Consider the following 18,320-nt stretch of genomic DNA (forward strand, 5'->3'; position numbering starts at 1 on the left):
CTCTGCTTTCGTAGCAACCGGCGTAACAGCAGTAATAAAACTTTTCTTGCTGTTATATTTCGCATTTGTAAAGTCTGTTTGAGGTTTTCTTGCCCTTGTACCTCCAGTAATGTCTTGGATATTTCCAAAGACAGGATCTTGGATGATTCTGGCTTGTTTTTCTATGAACTCAACCAGATCATAGAATCTTGGTCTTTGCTTTGTTCTCTCAATGATGTCACATACAGTTGATCTCCATTTCTCTCGAAGCTTAAACGGGAGCTTTGAAACGAGTTGCTTCATATTAGATGGTAAGTCAAGCTCTGTCATATATAGAAGATCTTTGGCTGCATTACCACAGCTTCGTAGATAGAGGGCATAACTGTTGAGTGCCTTTCCATTATCTGTCCGTATTAGATTCCAGTTTAAGGCCTTGTTTGACAAATCCTCCGGTGCATTGAGGATTTCCCGTAACTCTTCGTTGCAACTCTCGTTACAGGTACACATTCATGACAGCAGGTGGCATAGTCTTCACATTTTTTAGCAGGATTTAACCTAAACCTATCTAACTATGTTACATTGGCAGACCTTTCCTCCATGTTCCTCCTTATTTTTCCAGTTAACCCACACCGACTCAGCATCATACAGTGTTTTTACTGGCTGTGGCATTGCTGATTGATTTGTGTCATTCGACCAACCAATTAATTGACTAATTGTTGCAGCTCTAGTTTACAATCATGTTTATGAGTGGGGAAATATTGTATTATTACTAACTTATTGTGCTCATTAAGTGTCAGTGCAGCTTTTGGATTTTTGCACTGAGTGTGTTTCAGTGTGAGGAGTTTGAACTGCTGTTAACAGTAAAACTGCTTTCATGTTTAATATCAATAACACTGAGAACCCAGTCAGAAAGCTTGTTTAGTCAGCAGAACCCGAACATGATGACATCACTGCTGACATCACAGCCGCCAGGAAATACCAACATGTTCCCCTCCGACCTTCGTTCTCAAGGATCCAGGATGTCTTCCTGATCCTCCAGGGGCAGTTTGTCGTCCAGCCAGCAGCTCCACACAACCATCAGACACAAGCAGCAAATTCATACAACGCAAAACACACATGGAGTTCAAAAGGCAATCAGTTTTATTGTTTTTACAAAGTTATACTCAATTTGAAACCAACTGATATTTATTTTCCTCCCCCTTTTGAGTAAAATGACAGCATTGAATTAAAATAATAACAGTAGATCACTGAAGTCCAGGATGGTCTGCATGTTGAAGATGTTGAACGACAAACTATGAGGTTCTGATTTATTCTCTCAAATGGATGCATAGCCTTTAGTACATGAACTGTTGAGCTGAGGCTGTAAACAAAGTCAGTTGAGATTTTGATTTGATTTATCAACACATCAAAAATAAAGATAAAATGCCATACCCTGCAACAAATACATAACACAACAAAGCTAAAGGATGACTTATTGACTTGTTTCCATTGTGTTCCTCTTTTCAAGGAGGACAAACACAAGCAGACAAGTTACCGATGACCATGGTACCCTGTGTCATCACATACACAGTGATATAATCAATACAGCCTTACTGACAGGCTACAATAAAATCAATACATTTTAAAGCATCAACACATCCTTAAAATCAGTTACATCCTTATACAACAACAACAAAAAAGCTACTCCATCTTTGTGTGTGACCATTTAATCAGACACAGCCACTACACACACACACACACACACACACACACACACACACACACACACACACACGCACTGTTTTCTACCGTCAACCATTTGAATTCCTTTAAGAGGGAAGAGCCAGCGGGAGTCATGTGGCAAAGGCTCAACACCACCCTGACGAGTTCAGTTTGAGCTGTGTGAAGTTCAGGTTTAATCCACTTGGGGGCGCTACTGCACCATGTAGTACAGGCGTAGTCAAAGTGAGGCTGAACTGAAAGTGGAACAACAACAAATGGGCCTTACTCAGCACAAATTTGATCTGCTGGAGCTGAAATGATCAAACTGGAGTTCCAGTGGAGAGAAACTCTAAGAACCCAGAATAAAAACAACAGAATCAACTGAACTCTTCACATCATCAAATAAGACAGACTCCACTTTTACCTGGAGTCCAACCAGTTATAATAAGAGTTTATAATAATAATTTTCTCATCATTTTTCAAAATATGTATTTTTTTTTTTTTTGAAAATTTTCTAGTCATTTATTGGTAATTTACACATCACCCTTTCCCCATGTTTTTGAAAGAATCGAGTGAACTTGTTAAAGAAAAAAACAGTAAAAAAGTTGAGGAACATTAATTAAGAAAGAGAAAAAACTGAGAAATTACCAGAAAATTAGCAAAAACAAAAGAAATCAAAATTTGCAAAAAAACATTCCAAAAAACATCTTCATTTAAAAACTATGAATGAAACTATGAAAACGATGAATGATATATTTAAGCATCAAATCAGTGATCATGATGATTGATTGAAATGGGGCAGAAAAACTTGATACACACACACATCTGCATAAATCCACCCACATACATGTCCAAGTCATTCTGTCACTTTGCTGAATGATCCATTCCCCACATGCATGTTGAAATCAGCTCAATCAGTTGAGGAACATTAATAAAGAATTTTAAAAAACTGAGAAAATTACCAGAAAATTAGCAAAAACAAAAGAAATCAAAATTTGAAAAAAAAAAAAAAAATTTAAAAACTACATTCATAATGCTAAACGATATATTTAAGCATCAAATCAGTGATCATGATGATTGATTGAAATGGGGCAAAAAACTTGATATAACTCAACATTTATTTAACCAGGTGAAGACTCACTGAGATTCAAAAACTCTTCTTCAGGTGTGGCCCTGGTCCCTACAGGGCAACATCATTTCAACTGGAGGTCTTTGGTTTATTCAAAGTCCACTTGGGGGTCCAGAATATGGAAAAGCTCTTAATGGGCAGGCACCATCTTATCTGAAAGAGCTCATAGTTCCTTATCACCCTGCCAGAGCACTGCGCTCCCAAAATGCAGGTTTATTGGTGGTTCCCAAAATCTCTAAAACTAGAACGGGAGGCAGATCCTTCCAATTCCAGGGCAACATCAGCTCAACTGGAGCTCTTTGGTTTATTCAAAGTCCACTTGGGGGTCCAGAACATGAAAAAGTTTGAAAACCTCTGGGCTAAATACTGAGAGAATTCACTTGAACAAATTAGAGCTTTGAGCTGAAGCAAAATGAGTGAATTCATTTGAATGTTGTGAGAACAGATTAATATTGATGCATTTCCCCCTTTTGTTTGATATTTTTATTGATTTTTTTCCTCTCTGGTGTGTTTTGCATTCGACATATTCTTTTAATCATACTGCTTTGATATTTTATGTTTATTTTAATTTTCATTTTTTTACTGTTTGTTGTTGTTTACTGTTGTTGTTATAGATGTCATCTATTTCTAACGGTGCTGTTCTACAGTCACAGAGACCTTCACTGGTAAAATCTTCAATGGGTGTTTTTCTACGGTGCAAATGATTGGAAACAGCCTGTCAGTGAAAGTGTGTTTCAAGGTGTGTATGTGTGTGTTAGTATCAGCATCAGAGAATGTCAGCTGTCCTCTGTTCCAGTCCAGATGAACTCTGATCCTCTGGAGCTTCTTCTGAACTCGGAGAACAGTGATGGGACCTGGTAGGGAGCCTGCTGAGTATTTACCGTTATAGAACTCTATTCTCCATAATCCAGATTGTGTGATTCCCTTCCTCTGGACAGACTCTTCTATCACACCCAGGACCCAGTGTTTACTGTCTCCAACCTCAACATCCCAGCTGTGAGTCCCTGAGTTGAAGCCCTCAGATCCCAGGACAGCGTAGTAGAGGTAAATCCTCTCTGGATTGTCAGGAAGTTTCTGTCTCTCTCCTCGTCTCACACTGATCAGATCTTGAGACAGGAGGAGGACTGGACTAGCAGTGTTGGGGTCCAGAACCACAGGAGTGTAGGAGACCACCTCCTTCATCTTGGCCCAGACGGTGAAGCTCAGGTTGCCCAGGTGTTTGGCCTCGTCTATCAGAGCTCCTGAGAGCAGCTGTGGATCCTCCAGCAGGGGGCGCTGGACTCTCTCCACTGTAGCCTTGTAGTTGAGCAGGAATGAGACGTCTTCAGCTCTCAGCTCCTTCTCTATGGCTCTGATTGTGTCTGAAAGGGCTGCTATCTCTCTGCTCAGAGCCTCCGTCTTCTCCTTCATCGTCCGACTCTTCTGCTCCTCTTCCTCCCTCAGAGCGGCGATCCTGGCCTCCTCTTCCTCTTGGAGAAACTGGTGAAGCTTCTTAAACTCCTCCTTAATCTGACTCTCTGTGCGTCGGGCCTGGACCTTAATGTGCTCTGCTGTTTGATCACAGTTTCCTTTGACTTTATTAAAGACCTTCAGTTTCTCCTGAATGGGCTTCAGTGATTTCTGAAGTTCTTCTCTGTGATCCTGAGCAACTTCGTTGATGGCTCTGAACTTGTGATTGGTGTGTTTCTTTGAATCTCGACAGACGACACACACTGGCTCCTGATGGTCCAGACAGAAGAGCCTGAGTTTCTCAGAGTGCAGACTGCAGAGGAGCTCCGACCCTGCTGAAGCTCTCTGATCTCTCTGCAGTAAGAAGGCCTCACACAGGTTCTTCAGCACCAAGTTACGAGGTGGTTCACTCCTTGAAGATCTTCTCTTACAAACTGGACAGTCTTTTGTTGGTTTCTCTGTCCACCAGCTCTGCAGACAGGCTTTACAGAAGCTGTGGCTGCATGACAGGACCACAGGATCTTTAAAGATGTCATAGCAGACAGGACAGCAGAGATCCTTCTCTGATCTGGAAGCCATTTTGTCTCTGAGTGAAGAGAAAAACTCACCAGGCAGACGGTTCAAACAGGAAATCAGTCACTCTTGGTACCACTCCCTGTTCTGGAAAGTTTCCTAGAAGCTCATTTGACTCTGAGTCACTTTGAGTCACTCTGAGTCGTGTCTTTTCTAAAACTCCTGTTTAGTGAGGAGTCTGCAGCAGGTTGCAGTTTTTCTCGTATTTCCAAATTCCCTGAAAGTTAAGATAATATCAGATAAGATAATATAAGATAAGATAAGGTAAGATAAGATATTCACTCCTGATTAAAATTTTAAGACCAGTTGAAAAATTGCAAGAATTTACATATTGCACTGTTGGATCTTAAGAAGGTTCTAAGTAGAGCTTCAAAATGCAAAAAAAAAGAAATGGGAGTGAGACAAAAAAAAAATTGAATAAGCAATTTATTGCAAACAACCATTAAACTAAAATAGGCTGTTCATCAGCTGATCAAAAGTTTAAGACCATATCTAAAAAAAAAAAAAAAAACCCTAAAATAGAAATAAAAATTTCAATAAAGGACTCAGTAATGAGTAGCTGCACCATTTTTGTTAATCATCTCAAAAATTCGTTTCAGAATGCTTGATGCTAGTGTTTCCAGGAGGCTAGTGGGAATGTTGCTCCAAGTGGTGAAGAAGCTTCACGGAGGGCATCCACTGTCTGGAACTGGTGTCCATTTCTGTAAACTTCCCTTGCCATCCAACCCCAAATGTTCTCAATTGGATTTAGATCAGGGGAACACGCAGGATGGTTCAAAAGAGTGATGTTCTTTCTCTGGAAGAAGTCCTTTGTCAGGCGGGCATTGTGAACTGCAGCGTTGTCCTGTTGAAAAACCCAGTCATTACCACACAGACGATGGCCTTCAGTCATGAGGGATGCCCCCTGCAACATCTCCACATAGCCAGCTGCCGTCTGACGCCTCTGCACAACCTGATGATGATGGCGCCCCCTCCACTGTGCCGTGTAGAAAACATCTCAGGTGGGATCTCTTTGTCATGCCAGTAACGTTGGAAGCCATCAGGACCGTCATGGTTAAATTTTTTCTCATCAGAGAATAAAACTTTCTTCCACCTTTCAGTGTCCCATGTTTGGTGCTCTCATGCATACTCCAAATGGGCAATTTTGTGCCGTTGAAGGAGACGAGGCCTTTGAAGACCTTTTTTGTTCTTAAAACCCTTCTCTCTCAGATGCCGTCTGATGGTTATGGGACTGCAGTTGGCACCAGTGACAAGCTTAATTTGGGCCGAGGATCATCCCGTGTCTTGACAGACAGCCAATTGGATCCTCCGGCTCAGGGCCGGTTAAAATATTTTGGGTCTACCACCTGACTTTTTTGTTCCATAACCCTCAGGATCTTTTGAGAAGTTTAAAATGACTGTCTTACTGCATCCAGCCTCAGCAGCAATGGCACGATGCGAGAGGCCTCGCTTATGCAGCTCAACAATCCGACCGCGTCCAAAGACAGAAAGCTTTTTTGCCTTTGCCATCAGGAGGTCATGACAGTGTGGATATCTGACAGAAAATGACACTGAATCCACATTTTTGCACAGATTTGGGTTTTTAAAGGCTGTGGTCTTAAACGTTTGACCAGCTGATGAACAGCCTATTTCAGTTTAATGGTTGTTTGCAATAAATGTCTCCCTTCCATTTCTTCTTTTTGCATTTTGAAGCTCTACTTAGAACCTTCTTAAGATCCAACAGTGCAAAATGTAAATTCTTTCTTCAATTTTTCAACTGGTCTTAAATTTTTGATCAGGAATGTACTTTATTGTCCCTGAGAGGAAATTTGACTTGGGCATTCGTGCCTCACACAGCTGCAGTCAACTTAAATAGAAAATGTAGCCAACAACACAGAACAGTGGGAAACACAAGACACACTAATAAATTACATTCAACAAAATGAAAAGGTAATAAAATATTGTACATGCCTTGTGAGATGCCTTGTGAAAGTTACATTCACTTTTGAGTCACTTTGAGTCGTGGCTTTTCCAAAAGTGCTGTTCATTAAATGAAAAGTTAAATATTCAGATATTAAATGAATAAAATATATAATTTCAAATAGGCCAAATAAAAAATACTACATTATAATATATAAATAAGTCATATTAAAGCAATACAAATACGATGCAAAAAGGTAATAAACAATGAAAATAATATATAATAAAGCTTAAAAATCTGTGACAAAACTAAATGAATGATAAAAAAGGAAGCAGAGTGCAGTAGGCTACTTGCAGTTTTCACACAATAAAAAAAATCACACTGTAATTAGCTTCACAGTAACAGTGAGATTCACTTTATTTTCTACATATGAAACATGAGCAGGAAATTGTCTTGGTGACGGTGAGAAACAACAACAACAACCATAAATCAGCAATGACAGCCTGACTTGTGAGGCGCTGAGTTCAGTCCACAGAAAACATCATTTAACACTGAAAAATGGGAAAATATGACCGACGACACGTTTTCAGATCCACTGCAAATCTAAAATGCGACGGAGGCTTCACGACTGCACTGGACAAGTGACAGCATCCCTTCTAGCTGCTCCGCTCAGGATCATTTTGACTCATTTGAATTAATTAATGAACCATTAATGCAGTTCAAGTTACATCCAAACCCTCCTCCTTCTGCTATATCCATCCCATAGTTTGATTGAACCTCTTATATGAATTTAATAACACTTTTAAATTTCATGGCACTCCACTTTTGATTTCCTTTGCTTCCAATGCCTGCCGTCACGTTTTAGTTTTGTAATTGAAACTGGTGGCTGTTTTGTCTTTATTATGTTGTATTTTTATGTATTTCTGCCTTTTGTGCATTTTGTGAGACCATGCTGTTTGAAATGGGCTATGAGCTATGAGCTGTGAGGAACAAGGCGACTTTTTCAGTTTCAGTTTGTCTAAACTGTGAAAACTGTCACTTTGATGGCACTATCATCTTTCTCTCAAGCAGACAAGCCAGGTTGAGATGGGGGGTTGACCAGATGAAAGCACGTCACCACAGAGGAACATCACAGACTCATGACACACGTCAGTCACAGCAGAACAGAATGTGATTGTAGGTGTTTTCTAACGTTGTGCAGCTCCGCCTGGCGGCCGGGGCTCTGAGCCTCGGCTCTAAGCAGAGTAAGGGAACTTGAGCAGTGTGGCCTGACCCGGGCCGAGCCGCAGCGCCTCCAGCTGCACTTTGCTGTTGGAAGCCGGTGAGCCGTCGTCGGTGCTCAGCGACACGGTGGCGTGCTGCGGCAGCGCCGGGAGGCTCAGCGGCAGCGTGGCCGCCTCGTCCGCCCAGTTGAAGGCGGCCAGGTAACGCTCGCTCTGGTCCCAGCTCCGCAGGAAGGCCAGCGAGGACGAGGAGTTGTAGAGCAGCAGGAAGTCTCCGAACATCAGGGAGCGCTCTCTGCCACGCAGCTCGCTCAGAGCCTGGAAGAGCCGGCGGCTGGACTCCCGCTCCTCCTGCTGCTCCTGCAGGACGACACAGGGAAAATGACCGCACCACACCAAAATAGCTCAAACTGTGCTTCTGTGTTAAAGGGACGGTAAACAAAAATGTGCAATGTGTTTTGATAAAAAAGTTTTGTCTTCATGTAGCCTCCCTGTGTCTCTCAGGATTGAGTTCAAACTTTAAACTACTGGTTTCCAGGCTCTTCATGCTTTTCTAATCCCTCACAGCCTCTCAGATCCTCTGCTGCTGCTTTTTAAAACACAAACTGCCACATAAACAAGAGAATCGTCAGCGAAGACGTTAAATAAACCACAACTGAAAACTGATTTATTCAACATTGATTTTAACTGTCAACACTTTATTCTTTTATTCTTTTTTTATTATTATTGTTTTTATGGCCTTCCTTTGTTTTGTACATGTTTTAGTTTGTATGCCTTAATTTTTCATCTCCATCTTTTATATATCTCATTGACATTTGTTTTTGCTCTCTCTGTTATCTCCTTTTCATTTGATTGCCAGGTTTTAGTATTTGTACATGTTTTTAACTGCTTGTTTCAATTTTATTCTCTTGTTTTTCCTGTAAAGCACTTTGAGCTACAACCCCTGCATGAAAGCTGCTATCTGAATAAAGCATCATTACTATTATAACTGTTAACATTTTATCATATTATTTTTATTTATTTATTTTCGTGTTTTGTTCTGTTTTATCTTTGCGACTGAACAAACCTGAAGCTCTGCACTCTGTTTCTTACCTTGAGCGTCCCGTTGGGCTCCTCTGCTGAGTCCCAGAGCATCTTGGGAAAGTTTGTGCCCTTAAAAGGAGAAAATGAGCACGAATTTACAAGAAATACAAACACACTGAGTTTTGAAAATTTATGGAAACAGGAATATGAGTAAAATGTGTCAGTGAGTGACGAGATCTGGCTCATTATCTCATAAACCACCAGTGAAAAATTCCAGTCAGCTGAACATGGAGAATAATTGTTTTCAGCGATAAGCTCAGAGTCCAGGCGTCGTAATCACTGACATCAACACTTCCTGTCAGTGACCGTCTGCACGAAAACTTCAGCCGATTCATTTGATTTCTTCAATCCAATGAATCAAAACAGAAAACAGATTTTATTACGAACAAATCTGATCCAACTGGCAACATTTTTCTCTCTGAATGAAAAACCAGCTGGGATTGTCATTATCTCCGTCCCACAGATTTTCAGTGGGATTTCAGAGCTGCCACATCACTCCTCCTCCCTTTCCTCCATTCATTCCACTACGATATGAACATGAACTTTCAGAGCCTTCACACTTTCTTCACTCCAGTTTTCCATCAGCCCAATAAAGTCCTCCACATGAGTTTTCCTAAAAGCAGCAGCACTGTTGGCTTTTCAGGACTTTTTCAGACTGGAGGGGGGGGGGGGGGGTAGCCATAAAGTAGCCATCCCTGTGCTGTGGTGGTCTCTGGTTGTATGCGGTGTGTGTTGTGGATTAGGGCGTGTGCGGCGGCGCCTCCTCACCTCGTCCTCCAGGCCGATCTCGTCTCCGTAGTTGAAGACGGGCGTGCCGGGCAGCGTGAGCAGCAGCAGCTGGTGGAGGCGGAGCAGCGCCGGGCCGCCCAGCGTGGCCAGGTGGCCGTCGGCCCGGCCCCCCAGGCTCCAGGCCAGCCGGCTCTGGTTATGGGACGAGTACAGCTGCTGGATGGACTGAGCGCGCTCCGTGGCGTCTGTGTTGGCGGCCCGGAGGACGCCGGAGAGCAGCAGGTCGACGCCGGTGGAGGAGAGCAGGCTGGACACCTCATCGGCCGAGGTTCGCTCCGTCACGCCGATCAGGACCCTGAGAAGACACGTGACAGCATGCTGACGCTCCACCGCGGAGAACATCATCTAAACCCTTTTCAAAGTAAAACCATCAAAATCCTCCTTTCACTCCCAAAAGACTTTCCCATGAACTCGTGTCAGCAACGGGCAAATTAGCAAGAAATTAACCACTAATAAAAACAACACGAGTAAAAACAAACAAACAAACAAACAAAAATTGTAATAAAAAAAAAACAGTTACACTTCGTGAAAATATATATTTTAAAATTATGCAGAAAATTACCAAAAGATAGTTAAAAATGGAAAAATGGTGACAACAAAAAAAATTTGTTTTATGCAAATGAACTCTGAGCTCTGATTTCCCCACACATTTCCTGAAGTATCTTCAAAGTTATTAAAAAAAAAAAAAGTGTTCCTTATCGTAGGACACATTGTTGATTTTCAGTTTTTTCACCCCCAAGTTGACTTTCATTAAGCCTTGAAGTGATTTTGTCCTGTGGGGACCGTGACATGAAAAAACATGACATTTTACTCAGAGCGTTAAGTTCTTGGAAACCTGAGTAGATTTGCTTGATTTTGTAAAAAAATGGGGAAAAATAAACAATATGATAAAATGAAATGCACTCGGTGTCACTTTATTCCAGTCTGATGCAGCTCAGCTCAGCAGCTCTGCCATAACTTCCACCTTTGAACAAAGTTTGTAATGTTAAGTTTGTGTTGACATTGTGCAGAATGTGTCTCTTTAATTCTGTGTTTATTACTGAGGTTGTGGTTTGCAGAGGTCTGCTACTGGACTGCATTATACTGAGAGGGGTTTCTGATTTTTTGTCCTGCCTATTTAAATACAATGAGGGGGGACAGAATAGTGGAAACAGCTGTCAGTAAAGTGCAGCACTAACTATGAGCTCAATGCCAAACATAGAAGTGAATGAACACCTCTGTTACCATGACAACAAGACAAGCTGAGCATTATAGGCAGCAGGAGAGGATTAGATTAGATTATGCAGGTGGAGCTGATAAAGTGGTCTTTTGTGCATTCAGACACCTTTCAAACACCCTTTCAGACACCCAGACCCCACCTTGAAAACCACTGGGAGTCTCCTCCACCTTGTGTCTCTCACCTCTTTTTGGCTCGCTCCTCCGTCCCGTTCTGGACGATGGCTCGGATGTCGGACCACAGCAAAGGCACCACGCTCGCCACACGCTCCACTCCCGCCAGCTGCACGCCGTCCACGCCCTGGTCCAACCAGAAGACCAGCGCCGACTGGAGGAGGAGGAAGAGGAAGAGAACAGCTGACATCAGGCACCACTGCCCTGCTTACCATGTTAGCCTCATTTCATATTGACTTTTATATTTGCATCATTCATCTGCCACTTTTTTCACTCATTTTTATAAAATAAAAATGGCATAAATATATCATTCTAGTAATTATATAGTTTTCCTCAAAACCTTTTCATGCAATTTTCTTCTTTCTTTTCCAACAAATTTCCAATTTTTTCAACTTTTCTTTCTTTTTCTTTCATTCTTTTTCTTTCTATTTCTTTATTTTCATTTCTTTATTTATTTATGTCATGATTTTTTTTTTAACTGATGAGCCAGCATTTTTTTTAACCTGCTCATCACCTGTCATCTCCATGTGTGACACCTGAACAAATTGCCTTGATTTCTCTGAGAAACATGTGGAAAAAAGGTGATGAGAAAATTAGCAACAAATGACCCAAAAATTTAGTTTAAAAAAAAAAAAGAACAAAATTATTAGAAAATTGGCCAAAAGCTCTGTAATAATGATAATAATAATTATATATAAGACCAACTGCCTTTAATGATGATATATAACTATTATAACTGTATATTTAAAATTATATTACACCCCCAGTTCTAATTGGGTGGAATATAAGCTTTCAGGTCGGTCGTCTTCTTGACCCTCACTGATCTCCTCTCAGTAAAACTCAGGGGCCTCCACATGGTTTGCTGCCTCGGGCCCCCGGGTGTCGCTGGACGGCCCTGGAGAAACTTTATTAGCTACCAGACAGGAAGCAGCGGCGGGTCCCTCACCTTCAGCCGCTCAGCCACGTTGGTCACGCTGACGTTGGAGAACCAGGATCCAGATCCCCGGTAGTTTGGAGTCAGATCCAAAACCACAGAAATACCTGCAGGAGGACGGACGAGGACCACAGCTTTAACACTTTGACTAAAAACATGTGGAAATGAAATCTTTTGTTTTGTTTCTTGGGAGGTGAAAAAATATTAAACTTCAGTTACACATTTTAAAGAATGTACTAATCACACTTTTAGTATTTAACTGGACTTTGTGCTTTTGTTTGTCTCCTTCCAGTACACTGAAGTGTACTCGAGTCAGCCCTGAGTACTACTGAAGTACTACTTGAGTGTACTTGAAGTGTAAATAATAGCAAAACCTTCATTTGGTCAAGTGACTGATGACATATCAGCCTTTTTTCAAGCATAAGTGTTTTACAAAGGACTTGACAATAATTCCACTTTTCATAAGTACACTACATTACTACTGTACTCACACTGCCACTCTTGCCACTCACACTGGCAAGTTTGATCCGCGCCCAAGCACGATTGCCCTTAAAATCCGGATTCTTTGACCAGTGTGATCGCTCCGTATCGTGCTTGAATACAGTACACTTCCCCCGCTCTGGCACGGTTGGAAGGGGTGTGCTTCTGCACGGTACGGGCGCGTACATGAGCACATGCACGGTCACGCACGCAGTGCGCGGACGTAAATCATGCAACTTTTGCCTCTGCAAAACTGTTTAATGTGCGCAGCGCGATTACCGGCGAATGGCCGCGTTGCGCAATCAATAATCAACCATGTTGTCTGCGTCATTGTCCGTTGTGCTGCTGCAACCGCGTATAAACAAAAGTCGGTTTATAATGAAAGTACAGCAGTCTGTGTGCGGAGATCCGGCAGACCTGGTGCTGGCCGGCACCGCGTCGGCACCAGCCGGCACTGGCCGCGGCACCGCGCGGTGTGCGGCCACCCGGTCACCCGGTCTGCCGGATCTGCCAGGTGCCGCTCCGGCTGTCAGTTGGACCTTTCTGAAGGAGGAGGAAGTTACCTCCGAAACTGTCAAGGTAAATAAACATCCCATGTCTGATTAAAAGGACCAAAAACGTTTTTTAGTTAAAAGGAAGACATGATGTATTTGAACTACTTTGATTTATAATGACGTCGGGCCATGCCTGTTGTTGTCGTATTTCAACGTGATGACGTGCACACCGGGGGCAATCGTGCTTGGGCGCGTTTGGGAAAAAGGTAATGTGAGTGCAGGCCAGCCGGGGACTGGGGAGGGGGGGATTTTGGCTTTAGCACGATACGGGCTCAAACTTGCCAATGTGAGTGGGCCCTAAGTATCTGTAATGGGGTACAGGAAGTGAAGTGCAGTTTAAAAGTAAAGTGCACTGTTTTGAAGTCGACTTAAATCCACTTGGAATGAAGTGAAATTCAAGTTCACTTTAATAAAACTCTAATAATGAACAACAGAGGACCTGAAGATATGTTTTCTCTCCATAAGCACGCTTAATTACCATCAGAGGGATTCGTAATATAGTACACTTGAGTACAATTTACAGTATATTTACAATACAGTACACTTTTTATAAGTACACTTAAATACCTCTAAGTACTGCAGAATCAGTCATTTTGTTGACAAATTGAAGAAGACCTTAATGGCTGTTTTTAATCTGTTTTGAAATGAAAATGTTAAACATACTTTAAAGTAAGCACAACAAGAAAAAGTGTACTTGTAATAACTTTGATAATTAAATAAAATTTTTCTAATACACTGGAGTAGACTACTTTTTGACCTGGGTTTTCTTGTGCCACGTGTGTGTGTGTGTGTGTGTGGGTGTGTGTGTGTATACAGGAGAACACAGATCAGTAGCCGTCTTTCCTCTGTGGTGTCTGTGCAGCAGGGGGCGATCTTGCAGCCAGACGGTGCTGACAACCTCAAGCCACCAGAACAAAAACTGCTCATGTTTCCACTGTGGTGCCGACGGCCTGCAGTCTGCCCCTGAACCCCGCCCCTGAACCCCGCCCATCACACGCCGCCGCCGTGTGACTGAATGAACGCGAGTGGGAAGCAGGAAGCGAGGGGTGGAAGTCTGCAGACCAACTAAGTCCTGCACAATGGATAAGGATGTTTTCCCTTTGGACGCGCTCTGTGTGCCGTGTGCTTCACCTGCCTCAGACTGACACCTCAGTGTGGTCAGGTTTTTAGCAGACCTGTCCCGTTGGATGTGGTGTGTTGGATCTCCACCACTGCCAGCTCCCTCACTGTATATCTCATAACGTCCTCATGTGGTCAGACGGCGTGGATTTGGCGTTGGACGTCGTCCTCTGTCCAGACAGCGAGCAGAGCCCTGATGTCCTCGTCTGACTGGTACATTTTTCTTTTCTCTGCTGTGTTTCTGCTACAAAATGAGCTGCTGCGCTGACATCTGTACGATCAGCTGCACCGTCGCCCCGCCCACAGCCAGATAAGCACCACCCACAGCCAGATAAGCCCCGCCCACTAGCCGTAGCTCCGCCTCAGAGCTGGCTCAGCCCTGTCAGGCTCATAGGGGATTCTCTGGGCCCTCAGCAGCTGGAAACGCCACGTCTGGAGCCGCAGAGGAGAGACGGCTGTCGTGTCTGTCATGTCGTGTGAATGTGAACTCACCCTTCTTGTGCGCAGCCTTCACCAGGCCCTTAAACTGCTCCAGGTTTCCAGCATCGGGGGAAATCTCCTCGAACCTCAGGTCCTTGGGCTGGTCTGCCGGGGCCACGTGGATCGGCCCGAGCACCAGGCCCTTCACCTTCAGCTGCTCTAGGCTCTCCAGCCTCTGCTCCAGCCCTGAGGAGAACACAGAACCCACAGAACCAGCATGAAGAACCACAGCGAGGACGGGCCTGCGACACGTCCTGCGAGCATCTGGACACCAAGAAACAGTCGTGATCCATTAGGGCAGCACATTAGGGCCTTTGTAGGGGAGGAAAAAAATTATAGAGCCAGGGAAAATAGTCAGTGTACAAAAACACTGAATTTCTGAGGTTTAACTCATAAATTTACAGACAAACTCAAAAATTTATGAGAAAAAACGAAATTACAAATTTACAACTTTAATCTCAGAATTTCCATTTTTTTTCTTGCAAATTTTGTTACTTTATAATCTCAAAAGTTTTGAGTTTTTGGTCATACATTTTTTGCTGTGAATTTACCACTTTATCTCAGAGAATATGAAAGTTTTTCTCTCCTAAATTTATAGCTTTAAGCTCAGAAATTCTGAGTTTTTTTTCTCTGAACATTACTCCCCTTCTACCCCTTTCTGAGATCAAAGTGGTACATTTATGAGAAAAAAAATCAAAGAAAATGATGAGAAAAAAACTCCAAAATTCTGAGATAATTAAGTCACAAATTTATCAAGAAAATAAGCGTGGAAAATAGTTTTTCTTCTGCTATCGGATGGTGATTTTAGCCCAGAATGCCACGCTGCTTGGCAGCGACAGGTTTTTTTTTTTGGAAACCTCTGACATTTAACTGAGAAGTGAAACTTCGTCTCTGAGCTGCAGTCTGATCATCCAACAGTCTGAGGGGAAACAGGAAGTGGAACAGGAAGTGGCAGAAAGGCCACGCCGCTCAGTTGATTGCTGATTCCCCAGCTGATTTTCCAGAGTGGGCCTGTGCTGCCACCAGAGCTATTATAGTTTTATATCTTTCATTAGTTTTTATTTTTATTTCATTTTTAAATTTTTTGTTTTCACTTAAGTTTAGTTTCCAGAGTGGATTTGTTAGTTTAGTTTAGTTTCTATTGTTTAAAAATGTTTAGTTTAAGGATAGGTTTGTTCATTTGTATGACGGCACATTAGGGCCACTGTGGGGGAAAAACAGAGCCGGGGAGGAGGGTAGCTCATAAATTTAATCTCAGAAATTCAGAGTTGTTTTCTCTGAATATTACCCCGGCTCTGTATTTTTTCCACCCCAGCGGTCCCGATCCACCGTCGTACTTGGACGATGTTTGGCGGTGACGTGAAGCGCCGCTCGGCCGTCTCACCTTTCAGGTTCTGGCTGAAGGCCTGGACGTCTCCGATCTGGTACAGCGGCCCTTTGTTCCACCAGTTGAGCTCGGGCAGGTCCCGGCAGGGCGGCGCCTGCAGGATGAGCACGACGGCGGCCACCAGCATGCCGAGCCACCCCAGCCAGAAGACGATGAGCAGCGCCCAGCGAGTCCGCACCCACCTGCACAGAGCCGCAGGTCACACACCCACCTGGGAGCAGCTGCTGCCAGGTGCAAATCACCTGTTCCATTCAAACGACACACCTAACGCTCTGATATCTGAAAATGACTCCTATCAATACTGATGCATGCAGATGAACATATTTGTAAGAATCATGAAGAGTTTCATCTCTTCAGGACGTCCCTCTGATGATCATAAAATTGGCACTTATTCTTCTTTCTGCTCCCTTTCATTCAAGATGTGGGAACGTTTGTATTTATATTCAATTGTTCTTTTCTTTTATAAATGAATGAAATAAAGAATAAATAAATAAATGCTTAAAAAATGAATTGGCAGGTGCTGTGACCACGTGCATGACAGGAAGTTAGCAGGGCTAGGCTAACACAGGCTAGCTGTTAGCATGCTAACACCCTGGAGAAGCTGGTTCGGCCTGTGAGGACGCCTTTTATTGTGGGGAAGAACAGATTCTCCAATCAATCAATCAATCAATCAATCAATCAATCAATACTGAAAAAATAACATTCATAGAAATTAAATAGCCCACACTTTTATTTGAAGGCTTTCTTTTGTCATGATTTTTTTTTATTTTATTAATTCTTTTTTACTTTTTTATCTTTCTGTACGATATTTCGATATTTACATAGATAGATAGATGGATAGATAGATATTTTACCTTTTTCTCTTTTCATTTTTATTGAGGGTGCAGAGTTAAGAATTTCCTTTTTTTTTTTTTTTTTAGGCAAGCCTCCTTCATAGGCCAAAGTAGGCATTTCATCAAAATATTTTAAAACAAATTAAAGGATTGTTTTAATTCAAAGGCTTAAAACATTGGGAGTTAATCGAGAAACTGATCAGTATATTGATAAGTGTGGGTTCAGCTGGCCCTCCAGCGGCCCTCACCCCGGGGTGCCGGCCACCCTCAGCAGCTCCTCCTTGGACAGCCCGGTGAATTTGACTTCGGCCTCCTCGGGGATTTTCAGGTGGACGGAGCCGTTTTTCTCGGCCGCGCCGGGAGACGCCGCGTCCCCGCAGGCGTCGAGCCCCCCGGTCATCGGCTGCTTCTCCTGCTCCTCCTGGTCCAGCTCGGCCTCCTGCGCCTCCGCATCCGTCAGGCCGCCGTCTGTCGCCTCAGCATCCTTCACCTCCCCATCCTTCACCTCCCCATCTTTCACCTCCCCATCCTTCACCTCCCCATCCTTCACCTCCGTATCCTTCACCTCCGTATCCTTCACCTCCGCATCTTTCACCTCCGCCTCCTTCAGCTCCACGTTGGTCTCCTCCTGGCTCATGGTGGCGGAGCTCCGGCAGCTCACCGCGGGTTGATCAGTTTTTTTGTCCGGCTCTCGGCGCTGTGATCGCGGCTGCGTCTCTGAGCGCGTGTCGGTGTGTCTGGATGTTCCGGAGCGAGGCGTTCAGGGCCGCCTGGGAACAAACGGTGCTGATGCTGCTCTCACGTGCTTCCCTTGAAACTAATGGGATTTTAGTTTGAAACGGTTTATTCAACACTTAGAACAGAATTTCCTTGAAAAACACGTATACATGTATTATGTAGACTGTATAAAATGATTCAAATGTTTTCCATAAGGCTGAACCGTCGATACATATAGATACTTAAAATTACACATTATGAGTACACATCTATTTTATATACACATATTCTGTAGATATTTTATTATGCATATAGACTATGCAAAGGTGAAAGGTTCATATATATTCTATAGATGTATTTTAGTGTATTGTGTTTTTATTACTCTTACCAGGTATATCCATACTTTTTCTTTTTTCTTATAATTTCTGTATTGATCCACTTTATTTATTTTTCTGTTTGCTTTTGCTAATTTTTCTAAAGATGTGTATTTCTCTCTCCTGGTGTTCTGAGGTAGATTTTGTGGAGTTACTGTTGTTCCTGCGTCTGGACGAGCTGCTGCTGGAACACAAGAACAGAAAAATCCTAACTCCAAACCTACAAT

The 18,320-nt window shown here is 42.9% G+C and overlaps 2 protein-coding genes across 3 annotated transcripts; both read right to left on the reverse strand.

The window, feature by feature from the left end:
• Positions 1-3,400: 3,400 nt before the first annotated feature.
• Positions 3,401-4,843, reverse strand: LOC115380791 (E3 ubiquitin-protein ligase TRIM39-like). The gene has a single exon (XM_030081997.1). It carries the CDS (start codon positions 4,835-4,837, stop codon positions 3,437-3,439), a length of 1,401 nt encoding a protein of 466 aa, XP_029937857.1. The 5' UTR covers positions 4,838-4,843; the 3' UTR covers positions 3,401-3,436.
• Positions 4,844-7,177: 2,334 nt separating this feature from the next.
• On the reverse strand, positions 7,178-17,728 carry slc3a2b (solute carrier family 3 member 2b). 2 transcript variants are annotated; one of them, XM_030081991.1, is made up of 9 exons: positions 17,538-17,728; positions 17,251-17,507; positions 16,167-16,351; positions 14,795-14,968; positions 12,162-12,256; positions 11,227-11,369; positions 9,806-10,121; positions 9,047-9,106; positions 7,178-8,314 (listed from the first exon to the last, which is right to left on the reverse strand). In XM_030081991.1, the coding sequence occupies exons 1-9, from the start codon at positions 17,637-17,639 to the stop codon at positions 7,967-7,969; spliced, it is 1,680 nt and encodes a 559-aa protein (XP_029937851.1). In that variant the 5' UTR covers positions 17,640-17,728; the 3' UTR covers positions 7,178-7,966. The 2 variants fall into 2 exon arrangements, with proteins under 2 accessions (XP_029937851.1, XP_029937850.1); XM_030081990.1 differs by having other exon boundaries at positions 17,251-17,728.
• Positions 17,729-18,320: the final 592 nt, after the last annotated feature.

Source organism: Myripristis murdjan, chromosome 22 (assembly GCF_902150065.1).
Source record: "Myripristis murdjan chromosome 22, fMyrMur1.1, whole genome shotgun sequence".
Classification (NCBI taxonomy): domain Eukaryota; kingdom Metazoa; phylum Chordata; class Actinopteri; order Holocentriformes; family Holocentridae; genus Myripristis; species Myripristis murdjan.

What these genes read in the sequence shown, in the direction of transcription:
- LOC115380791 (XM_030081997.1), bottom strand. Translation starts at nt 4,837, where the DNA reads ATGGCTTCCAGATCAGAGAAGGATCTCTGCTGTCCTGTCTGCTATGAC.
- slc3a2b (XM_030081990.1), bottom strand. Translation starts at nt 17,639, where the DNA reads ATGAGCCAGGAGGAGACCAACGTGGAGCTGAAGGAGGCGGAGGTGAAA. An exon ending in AGGGTGGCCGGCACCCCGGG is followed by an intron (nt 16,352 to 17,250) that starts GTGAGGGCCGCT and finishes GGCTCTGTGCAG; the next exon opens with GTGGGTGCGGACTCGCTGGG. An exon ending in GAAGGCTGCGCACAAGAAGG is followed by an intron (nt 12,257 to 14,794) that starts GTGAGTTCACAT and finishes GTCCTCCTGCAG; the next exon opens with GTATTTCTGTGGTTTTGGAT.